At 30.2% G+C, this 12,253-nt stretch overlaps 1 protein-coding gene across 1 annotated transcript in view; it reads left to right on the top strand.

Annotated features, from left to right (window-relative positions):
• The first annotated feature begins 1,008 nt into the window (after positions 1-1,008).
• Positions 1,009-12,253, top strand: part of LOC121116860 (sodium/potassium-transporting ATPase subunit alpha) — a 45,751-nt gene continuing 34,506 nt past the window's right edge. The window contains exon 1 of the mRNA XM_040711157.2: positions 1,009-1,336. Within this exon, the coding sequence (XP_040567091.2) occupies positions 1,324-1,336 (13 nt within the window). The 5' untranslated portion in view covers positions 1,009-1,323. The remainder of the gene's footprint in view (positions 1,337-12,253) is intronic.

The raw sequence follows: 12,253 nt of genomic DNA, 5'->3' as shown, positions 1-12,253 counted from the left end.
TTCTGGGGCTCTCAGAGGCTTTGTTTCAAAGATGGATGTCCAAAACTGATTGGTTGGTGATGTCAGCTCCTTCCTATTAAAACTTCAAGAAAATGAAACTAATCATTTGAAAAGTACTACTTGTCCTCTACTACTATGCACTTTCAAATAAGGGCATCATTCCTACAGGGCTCGATAAGTTGGTAGGAAAAGAAATTCATCTTTTGGAGAAGTTTGGGGATTTTTTTTTTGTGTACATATAGACTCAATGATCAACCTGCTGCATAGTCCTCGCTCCTCCTTTAGAATGGAGGTTTTAGCTAGTTTGCATGTACTATTTACCATAGATCCAGCTATCAAATTATAACATTGCTTTTTAAAGAAACGATGTTCAGTTTTAAGCATTTGCTATTCATATAAAAAATTATGTTCTTTTAAAAGTGTTGAAATAAATTATTATAGGTTGAAAAAAAAAGAAAGAACTTGGACTTGTGAACAAAGACGTAACTTGTAAATGGACTTATACTGTCAGTTTGAGGACTTTCTCCATCTCTGCAGCCAATTATAAAATGAAAGCCTCTCCAATCAACATATGTAATTATTATTTGTAAACGCTTTAAAAAATTTGAGTGCTTGTCAATTATGTTGGCTCTAACATGTATACTAACTAATTAGTAACTGAGCTGTTACGTAGGTAAAGCAACCATATTATAGAAGAGTAATTATTTGTTCAATGTGTAATGAGTTATTAATTAATTTATGTTTCTTTATCTAGACCCATTATCATATTATATAGATTGTACATATACATTTATAAATCTTTGCTCTCTGTATGTGTTTCAATAAGAAGAAGGAATAAAACCATCAAATGTAGGTGCACATTCTGAACAGAGTTGATTTGAAAATGAGAAAGCAATAGATGGCGCAAGATTCCCCTTTTTCCCCCTTTTTTTTCTTTTTCCTCTCACCATGAAATAAAGAACGAGGGGGGGGGGAGATCTAAAAGGGATGAGGGACATAGAATTGTTTAGAAGAGCCTTTTGAGCGCGCCCAAGTCGTTGTTTTTTATTTGAAAAAAAATATATTGTTGATACATATTTTTTTTATCAACACTTCTTAGAAACGTTTCTCATTGCAAGAGTGTGGAATAATACCAGTGAGAAGGCTTTTTTTCTTCAAAAAAGAACTATTTCTCTCTTTTTTAATCTACCGATGATATATCTGTTTGTAGATCTTTCAGGACACGATTAAAAATTTACAAAAGGACTGTTGCTTATAATTATACAGCAGAGTCTTTTTTTTTTCAAGAAAGAGAGAAGGAATTGAGAATTACAAAAGAAGAAAATGGGGATATTTGGTAAGTTTAATGCATGTTGCTACTACATAATCACGTACAAATATTCATACCATTGTTTCAACTTTTATTTATATTCCAATTCCCCGTTACCCGTTGTTACAAACAAATATGGATTTTCCATTTTATAATTTATTTATGTATTTATCAAACCAAGAATAGTAAAAAAAAAGGGACCTTCACCAGAATAAGCAATTGAATGCATATACAGTCAAAACTCTATCAACTACTTTAAATAGGTGGCAATTAGATTAAGTTGATTGTATTTACATATGGGGCATATCAATATAAATTAAGATAGGACTATTTTCTTACCAAAAGTGAGCCGGTGTTTTACATTTATATTCTTCAACTAATAATAACGTATCCCCCCCTCCCTATTGATAGACTATTCTGCATCCATTCATACTTAAATGACAACTTTAGTCTCCAAAGAAGAAAATATAATTTCGATGGGAAACAATCCCGTATTACACCTATCATTGAATTTTAATTATTTAGTACTTCAAATTAAATCTTTTAAGATCTAATTAATCTTTTACTGGGATTTTTTTTTTAAAAACATTTTTCGTATTCATGAGTAAATCCATGGCAAACTGTACTTTTAGGTAGCAAAACATTTATCAACATGATTAAAATTAGTTCTGTCTTAAAAAGATATATTTGATTTAAATCAATAAAGGCTCTAGGCTATAGCTAATATTGCTTGAGTATCGCAATCCATCACAGAAATGAGAAGATAAAGTCTGTAATTTATATATACTCGTATATATATTTAAAAAGTACTAACATTAATCCCCTTTTTCCTGAAGATTATTTTTGTTTTGACGAACTTCTTAAATCAACAAAAAAACCAGCTAGAATATTTTTTCTCCAAATCTTGTATTAATATGATTTGTACTTCTATCAGCTAATTAAATTCTTATTAACCCTTTGGATAAAAAATGAATCGATTGTATATGAAAAATTATATCTGGGCCAATAAAAGTCCTTTATATCAAATCAAAGTTCTAAACTACATATAGTTAAAATTCTTGGGTATTTCAACTCATCCAAAAAATTGGAATGCAAGGCTTATAATTAAATCAAATATGTCTATGAAATATTGGGTTATATTAAATTTAATTAGGATTTCCTCCTTTTCTAAGTGTTGTTTAAGATTGTTTGAATGTGAATGTTTTATTATGAATGTATAAAAAAAAGATTACTCTATTAGTTTTAAAAAAGGGTCTTATTAAAATAATACCTGAGATTATATTTTTTACTTATATAATAAAGTCTAGGTATGTATCTACAAAACTTTTAGGAATGATTACCCTTCTGAATTATTTGTACACATAACTGTTGCTAATATAAAAAAATGATACCTTATAGTTCTCTCATTTTTTCTCTCAATAAAAAGTGAGATGAAATAGCCTCTCATAACATTTTATATTCACGAGTTTTACCTTAAACAAAAGTCATTTTTGAAAGTTTTTTAACTATACTTATATAGCAATTATAAATATATATAATATTCTGTCGTCCTTAAATATACTAATTCAAAAGTTTTTATCATGAAAAACAACTTACAAAGATTAATCTATTCATGAATGTCAAATGAACAAGGTTTATATAAAAAAAAGTACTAAGAGTTTAAAGCACTCTTTGAGATAAAGGTTTCCGTAATTTTGGAAATGAAAAAAGAAATACATATATTTTTAAGGTAAACCTACCTCACTCATATTTATATTCATGAAAGGGGCCACTAATTCCAAAGTTAACAACTGTGTTTTCAACTTTGTCGAGAAAGGCAATTTAATTGATCCAATTATGTGAGAGAATACTATCCTTTCCATGTATTCATCCAATATCTGATTCACAGTTAAGTATCTCTCCAAAATCTACTTTTAGTCAAGTATTGTGTGTAACCTCTCCGAGTCCGAGCCGCTTCAACTCATCTGTTAGATAAATGGGGTTAGATCAAATCACCTGGCCCTTAAACTATATACATATTTCCTTCCAAGTTAAGCGTTATAAGGTATTATTTATTTATTTAGAAGCTTTTCTCCATTGAATCTTTGAAATATATATATAGATAGATGTATAATAAACGTAGCTATGAATACTTGGAGAGAAAAAAAAGGAGGAAATGTACAGGAGACATACATCCATAAGAATTTTTGACCCTCATAGGAAGATGTCCTTTTTATTTTTGCTAGAAAGCAATGTTGAGTTTTTTTTTTTAAATTTTTATGCGCTTTTTTACGAGGATCTTATATATATATATATTATATAGTTATAAAAGTTCTTTGAAAATGAAGAAATGACACAAGACTGTGTTTTGTTTTTTCATAAACAAAACTTATTATAAACATTTTGAAATACTAAAAAAATGTTACCATAGGATCATATAAAACATTGAGACAGACATATATACCAAGGAAATATTCAAGATATACGCCTAATTGTATTTAAAATGTCAATATTGATTGTTTTCTTAAGTGTCACGATAGAAGCTAAGAGGTATATCGTGGATGCAAAGGAAGCCAAATAGTACACAAAAAGAAAATTATATGGATTTTACTATTTCATAAGACTTAGATGAAGGACGACCTAGTAGTACTAAATGTTTTTCATCATAAAATTAGACTTACAAGTGACGATCCTTTGATTTCAAACCCATATGCTGTCCCATTTAGGATAAGGGAAGCTCTAAGAGAGGAAATTGAAGATATGTTTAGAATAAATATGGTAAGAGAGCCTAGTTATCTTTATGCATAGTCAGTGGTGATTGTCAAGAACAAAGACGGAAGCAATCGAGTTTGCATGGACCATAGGAAACTAAATCGTAATACAGTATTTGACACGGAGCCAATGATGACGACGGTGTATGTAAAAATGGGTAAATACAAGTTTTTTACAAAAGTAAATCTTAGTAAAGGATATTGACAATTTCCTATAGCAACCGAAGATGTTCGTAAAACTGCATTTGTAACACCGGATGGACATTTTAAAGATGCCTTTTGGAATGCAAAAACTCAGGTGCTACTCTTATGAGAGGACTCTGAGAAGCATTAAACGTATGAAAAACACAGATAATTATATCGAAGTCATAAATATTCTTACATAAATTTAGGAAGATCGTTTTTTAGAAGTTGAAAATTCTGTTTCATAGACTTCATAAGGTTAAATTGGTAGTTAGACTTACTCAATGGTTAATAGGGAGTAGAACAGTTGATTTCATAGTTCATAATTTGGAGGACAGTGTAATAGGTTTGGATGAGGGGAATAAAAAAAATTAATGACGCAGCATGTCAATTGACTAAGAAAGGAGTTCGATCATTCTTAGGATTAACATTATAGTAAAAAGGTTCAATATAACTAATTACACAGCTATTGCAGCTCCTTTGACAGATTTAACAAAGAAAGGCGAAACAAATAAGGGTGAATACAAAAATATCCATGATAAATCGTTCAATAATTTAAGGTTTATTATTATGTCAAGATAAATTTTGAGAGTGGCTAAGTTGGATAAGGTTTTCTTTGTACAAATGGATGCAAGTGCCATCAGAGCGATGTTATCTGAATAATATGATGGAAGATTGTTCCCGGTTACCTTCGCCATTAAAAAGATGCTTCATAAGTTAGTTAAATATTCAACTATCGTGAAAGAAGGTCTGGCTTTCGTATTTGGGATAAAGAAAATTGAAAATTACGTATATATGTCTGAGTTTGTATTACAAACTGATCATCGTCCATTGACCTGCATTCAAGGAGTAAAATTCCAAAACAAGAGGATGATGAGATGGGCATTATATATACAAAAATTCAAATTTAGAATTTAGTCGGTGGAAGGAATCAATGTGTGTTGTCTGATTTGCTTTGTAGAATTTATATGTGAAGGTTCTTGGGAGTTATGGTCAACGAATTTCGTAGTCAAAAGATGCTGTTGAAGCATTTAAAACCTGTGCATTGGAGATGTCACAATCGGAGTGGAAAAAGAGCTTCGACAATTAGTTTGAGCGCATGCAAAAGTAAATCAATCATGCTGGAGAATACTTTGAAAAACATTAAAACCATTTTGATGATAAATATTCGTATTTTCATTATTAGGCCAGAAATATATATAGCAGCCTACGTATATGGAGTTGTTATAAATTAACGTCTATCAAAGTTTGTCCGTACCTGCTCCGGAGTTTGAGTTACAAAAAAAGTCTATTAACACAGATTTATTGTTCATAAGATACATATTATAGATATTAAGAATTTACCACGTTTTTCCGTCTTGGGCGCCAAGGACCTTTGCCTTATGCCTCTTAAAAGAACTATTGCTTCTGAAACACACTGTTTCGTGAGAAATATCAAAACACGCAACCTTTTAAGCTGCCATAATCCTTGCTTGCTTTTTAAAAAGTATCGTCCTACATGGCAAAATATTCAAAACTGGACGCACACCTTCAGTGGGCCGAAAACCATAGGGGCCAAGCGACTATTGCTACCCTCATCCACTTTTACCAAACTTTGTAGTAAAATAAAATTATCGTCTTGTCAAAAAATTAAACCAATCTCTAAATTTTAGATTTATTTTCTTTTAGTAATTTAAAAAAATATAATCATACATTTAACTCTGTAATTTGAAAATGAAAAAACGTAATAAAAATTTGGTTATTCGTTGAAATTTAGAGTTTCCAATAAAATTTAAATATAAAATTCTTCAAAAAGTTTTTTGTCTCTTCAACATTCTTGGCATTTATAAAAAAAGATATTTTCTCAAAAGCCCCACTCATTTTCATCTACATTCCAGTGCCGCTGCACACCATACCTTGCCAGTTTTGGATGTTTGGGCAAGTGCTCAATCCCTTAAAACCAGATTGGGGTTACTGGAACATAGAAGTATCTTACACTTCAACATTCAATATATTGATCTTAAATCCATCAGGAAAACACTAAAAAAATGATTTTTTCAGTCTAATGTACCATAATGTTTGACAGTTTTTAAGGTGTGTTTATTGTTCCTCAGCTTTGAAGAGGAGTAAATTTGAGCTTTTAGTGAAACTTTTTCTGCCATTTTTATAGCAAACTTTTGAAGCAAAAGATGATCATTCAACAATTATCTAAACTTTATTACTTGGTGAAGTCCAAGGACAAGTTCTTTCACTTCTCCGTGATCACGGCCTTCAGGGCATCAACATTCAGCCGAGAAGTCTTGTTTGTCTTACCCTCCAAGACGCACCAAGCAACAAAGTCTAGGGGGCTCACGTCGGGTGAAGTATGCCTTCCAGAAGGTAGCCATATTCTCCATTCAGAAATGATATATCTTCTTGAATGTGTGTGCTAGGGTGGCGTCTTGGGTAATCACATAGTTGTCCCTGGGAAACGTGTTCTTCAACCATGGCAAGACATAGTACCTGAGGACCTTTTAGTAGACGTCTATATTGACTTTGCCATTTGCCTTGAAGAATTAGGAAGGCATCTAGCTGCCGTCGGATACCACAACACCGAGGACCACGACCTAAGCTGAATGTTTGGTCCTGAAGGTTCCCTTGACCTGACATCTTGATTTACCCAAGAAGCGATCATTTCTCTGGTTCAGAACAGCACTTACTGTGAAGATCTTCTTTTCGGAGATTGACTTGTGCGCGTAGGATATTGCGCATCCTCTGCCATTTTTCTTGTTTCTTGGACATTTTTGATTCCCCCCAAAAAAATCTATCAAATCTTAGCTTTTTGTCAGCTCTTTCGAATGCCGTCAAGTACAAAATTGACGTACTTTCAGAACTGAGGCTAGATTGCCTTGATGATAAGTCAAATTTTTTAGTACTCACCCAGTAGGAATCGAATTAAAAAGCTGCAAAATGAATAAGATGGTAATTTCAAACAACTCTTTACCTATTTACTATAAAGAAACAACCTGGACGCTCATAAATTATAAAGTATTTTTTAAAGTACTTCATCAAATATAACGTCGAAAACTTTAATGTAAAATAAAAACAATAGTTGTGTATTTTTTATTTAATTACTCATCATTTTCCAGCAATTATCAGTAATTGGCCAAATATTTTTATGCTAAGAATTGTTTATATTCGTCGCTTAGGCCGGGGAAAAACATAAATGAGTTATTGAAGAAGAATTTACTTTCTCAAGTTTCTCATGTTTGTCTCATACTAATTTTACCATGAAAGTGTCTTAGATAACATTATGTAATACTTGGAAACATATTTTACATGATAGAACTGTAAAGACAAGTAGTACATATTTTTAAAACATCCTACTTTATCCACAATCTCAGAGAATCTCACACCTATAGGGCACATTTATCATTTAATTGTCAAAAAGAGGGGTATTGCTAGCTTTCATCATTGGAGGAGGGGGAAGGGGGGCTCACAAATATATATATGATTAGATTTGTTTTATTTGTATATTATTAGAGAGTGCCCGCGTGGCATGGCTGAATAGACGGGAATAGAAACAAAGAATAAAGGTAGAAGAGAAGAGAGAGGGATGTAGAAAGATACAGAGGGAGAAGATAAAAGGGAAGAGAAGAAGAGAAAGAACGAAAAATAGGTTTTATTTCGGTCAAAAATAGTGTCTTAATTACCTTGGCGGTCAAAGAAAATATCATAGGAACATTTGTGATTATTTTTTAAGTCTACTTGATAAATTTCAGACTGATATGTTCTACCATTTGAATTTCATGTGTGATAATATTAAAAACAGTCTTATATATATATATATATATACAAGAATGTAGGGCATGATAAATACATTATAGGACTTTAGAAACTTTTAGGGGATTTAAGCCTCCAAAAAAGGGCCTAGCGATGCCATTGGTCAAAGCTATATATCAATTTACATACACCAAAGTCTTATTTGTTATCTACACACATTTGATCTTGGAATTATAGACATATAAAATAACCACGCAAGGAGCTTAGCTTGTTTTGTTTTTTTCCTGTTTGCAAGAATTGAGGTAAAAATGATATTTACCCTATGTTTCCTTTTTATTTTAAACCAATCACTCCTTATATATTCCTCTCACGTAAGAATAAAAATTTTGCGTAATAAGTCAATCTCTATAGAGAGAATTTCATGACTTGATTAATCATAGTCTCTTCCTTCTTCAGATTTAATACATATTTCATAAAGCAGAACCTACATATAATAACTAGACTAACTTTATTTGTTTTATAAAACTTATAAGCAGAGAAAGATCTGAGAAAAAAACGAAAATATGTTAGGAATTACTTACATTTGAAAATTTGTCATAGTTAGGAATTTTTTATAAATTAAAAATATTAACAAATTCAAAGTTTCGAGGTAAATGAATTAGTTGACGTCTTTTATTATGACAATACAATTATATTTAAAAACTATTAAATTAATAGTAAATGTTTGGAACACGGGTCTTTAAGAAGATATATGTGATGTGTCAAGATAAAAAAAATATTGAACAAAAATCATGGAAAAAGAGAAAAATCCCAATATATTTTTTTACTACATACCCACAACCCAATATTTTATTGACATTTTAGAGTAAATTATATACTTTGTAATCAAAGAAACTTATATGGGGTCCAATAAAGAAACCTTTAAAATGTAATCTATGAATTTCGCACTCTTTCATTGTGAAGATCAATTTTAGGTATTTTAATTGGAATTTATGACACACGTAAATGGCTAATAAGATTGATAACATTAATAAGATTTAAAAAGTACAATTTTTTTATTTGATGACCCTTTTGTAATATCTTCCATCTACATACAGGTGTTAACTAATATTGAAATGATTACAATTGCTGTTCTTGGAGAAATGCGCCCTATAGACAATTATATAAATTTTAAGGCCTTTGGCGACTGTAATATTTTACAAATACATATGGCGTATGACTACAATGTAATTAACGATTATCTCTTCAAAATTTTATTAGATGTATTACTTTTTATCTTAAAAATTTAAGATGTATTTATATAGATATGGAATTTTTTAGTGCATGAAAACTAAAGAAGGTAAATGAAATGTAACTCTTCCTTTGAACTTGTAACGTTGTAAATAGTACATACGTATCCTCAAACACTTGAAAAAAAGTTATCTACCAGAGGCCACTACACTCATTTAAAGTTATAATATAAAATAGTTTGTTTATTGGTTTGTTCTAAACCGCCAAACTTTGCCCACCTAAACGACTGCCTTTTTCAAAGCCGATTTTGAGTACTAGTAAAAAGTATCATATGTTAGTTTGTAGTAATAACAGTCTCAAATAGCCAAATAAGTATTCCAAAACAATTATCCTGGCTGTTTGAGGTGTATTGTTGTGTTAAGGGTGCTTTAATGAGAGAAAAATTTTTATTAATGGATTTCAATAATCATTTCATCTCTAAATGAGAAAAAAACCAAACTGTTTTCTTTTCATTAAAAAAAAACAAAAACAAAAAACACATTTTTTTTAGGCATGAATGTTTTTGTCTTTGAAATGGATTTAAAAGTTTACTGTTCATTTAAATATGATAAAACGGAGTATGGCGTGACTCATGCCAAAAAGTAATTAAAACTTTATTATTTCCTTACAAAAACTCACTTTCCAACATAATCAGCAAAACGGAGTATGCTCTTTGAATGTGTAATTACATTTATGCAGTTATAATCTTTTTTTTTTTTTTTTTTTTTTTTAATTCTTTACAATTGCGATTACAGCGTTAGGTTACTTCTGTATCCCCACAGAGAAGAGAAAATAGTTTTTGGGCCTTCTGTAAATACAGTCTTTTTTATGCAGTATACGGTAATAATATGTATATGTGTTTTTAGTTAAATATGGTTATAATACTATCGCATCAATCATTCAATTTCAAATGCAGAAGGGTCTCCTCTTTATTCTCTCCCAAAATCATATACCAAGTAGAGTTGTAAAAAAGAAGAAACCGAAAATATTAAAATTGGTAATCGTAACAATTCGTAGAATATTCTGGAAGAAAGCAGCTTAGCTGTCATAACATTCATTATATCAGCTACAAGCAGCTAAAAGAGGAAGGAAACGTTCACAAATCTAATTCGTGTTTAGTAAGAATAAAGGTAGGAATTACTCCGATCTCGATCCTCAATTATACTCCGAGTCCAACAAAAAAAACCACTCATAACTCTCCAACAAATCCTCAATGTTACTCTTCGCCTTGCAAAAACTTGTTATTACTTGATACACTTATGTTCTCTCCTCAATAATAAAAAATAATGATAACTGCATTGAATAGCCAAGAAGAAAAGAATCATTTTTTATACAACTATACAAACTAACTTAATTCGGAAGTATTGTAATTCTCACTCCAACCCTCTTCTTGTATTCTACAAAATGTATATCCCTAATTATTATGGGTACAACTGCATCTTATACCATTGAAATTTATATTACAAAATTTGCTTCACAAAAAGCTAATGCCTTATGTCATAAAGGTTACATAATTGCATCCAATTCATTTTTTCAAAAGTAACAAAGTTGGGAGAAAAAATATGTTTAAAGGCCTTCCTGCTTGGGACAAATAAAAAAATTATGTTCAGTTCAGTGTACCACATACCAAAAATCAGCTTAACTCATCCAGTTGTTTCTGAGTTTTTTGTTTACCGATCGACAGACAAATGAAGCTTACAAATATGTAAAAGGGTCATTCCATTGAAAATTTACACATGATTTTATTTTTTCATTCGATTTGAATACAATTAGTTTGTTCAAATAAACCACTTAACTGACGGGTACATATAATACTTCATTTGATAGCAACGAAATTATTTTATTGCTATTTATAGTGAAAAGTCCCGGACTTATCAAAGAAAACACGTTTTTTTTTTACTTTAAATTATTATTCTTTCTAATTTATTATTGTTAATCCCTTTATGACACTGAGTCATCATAACACTTTTCAAGACATTGCTTAGCTTAAATAGTATTTTTTCCCATCAAGAAAAACAATTAGGACAAGAAATTGTTTTTGATTAATTGTTTTGGAAATAATTAAAGTAGAGTCACACTTAGCACATTAACTCACACACTCAAGAACAGATTTTCATGAAATTTTGATACATATGTTTTGAAGGTTGGTACTAACTGAAAATGAAGTGAATTTTAAAAAAATATTACCATCTGCGTGTGAAACCTGCCACTTTTCAGCCCATATGTTATAAAAATATAAAATCATAGAATTACGCAATTTGCTTTCAGAAATAATTTATTTTACTTATCCATGAATGATTGATATTTATTTTATTGTAGGACAATAAAGTAACAGAATGTATATATATTTTAATTTCTGAATGAACATTAAAAAAATTCATTATGATATTAAACTTAGGAAAATTGTTTATGCAAATGTAAATTTCAAGTAAAAATAATATAGAATATATTTACTAGGTTGCAAATAATATTTGATAGAATACATCAAGAATATTTGAGAAAATATATTTAAAAAAAGGCTTTTTAATTAATAAATTAGTACTAATAAAAATATAAAAAGTTGGGTTTTTTTTGTAAAAAAATTCAAAATTGTATATTTTATTTATATTGTAATTATTTAGAATTATTATATTAGTAAAGATATCATAATGCAAAGAAATTATAATCAATTTGTAAGATCAATGGAGACGATAATTTTCAGAGCCAAACAAAAATTTGTTTTCTTTTTTGAAAAGGAAAAATAAAAGAAAGGCAAGGAAATTTTTTATGTTAAAAAATATCAATACCAATTGCAATATTCCTGACAAATCTATTAATCCCATATTAGGATTCCCTCAGTATGGGTAAAGCAAGATTTCATTAGCCTTAAGGGTTGCCGGGTTGGATCCAAGAAGCGTTTCTTGACTTGGAGAAAGTCGCACACCAAAAGCTCTTGGAGCATCAACCTCAAGTCAATTGATACGAGCTCCAAATTTGGGCATAGTCACTCCCAAACTCATAC

This window comes from Lepeophtheirus salmonis, chromosome 4, assembly GCF_016086655.4.
Source record: "Lepeophtheirus salmonis chromosome 4, UVic_Lsal_1.4, whole genome shotgun sequence".
NCBI lineage: Eukaryota > Metazoa > Arthropoda > Copepoda > Siphonostomatoida > Caligidae > Lepeophtheirus > Lepeophtheirus salmonis.
This window is presented reverse-complemented; position numbering and strand designations above follow the sequence as displayed.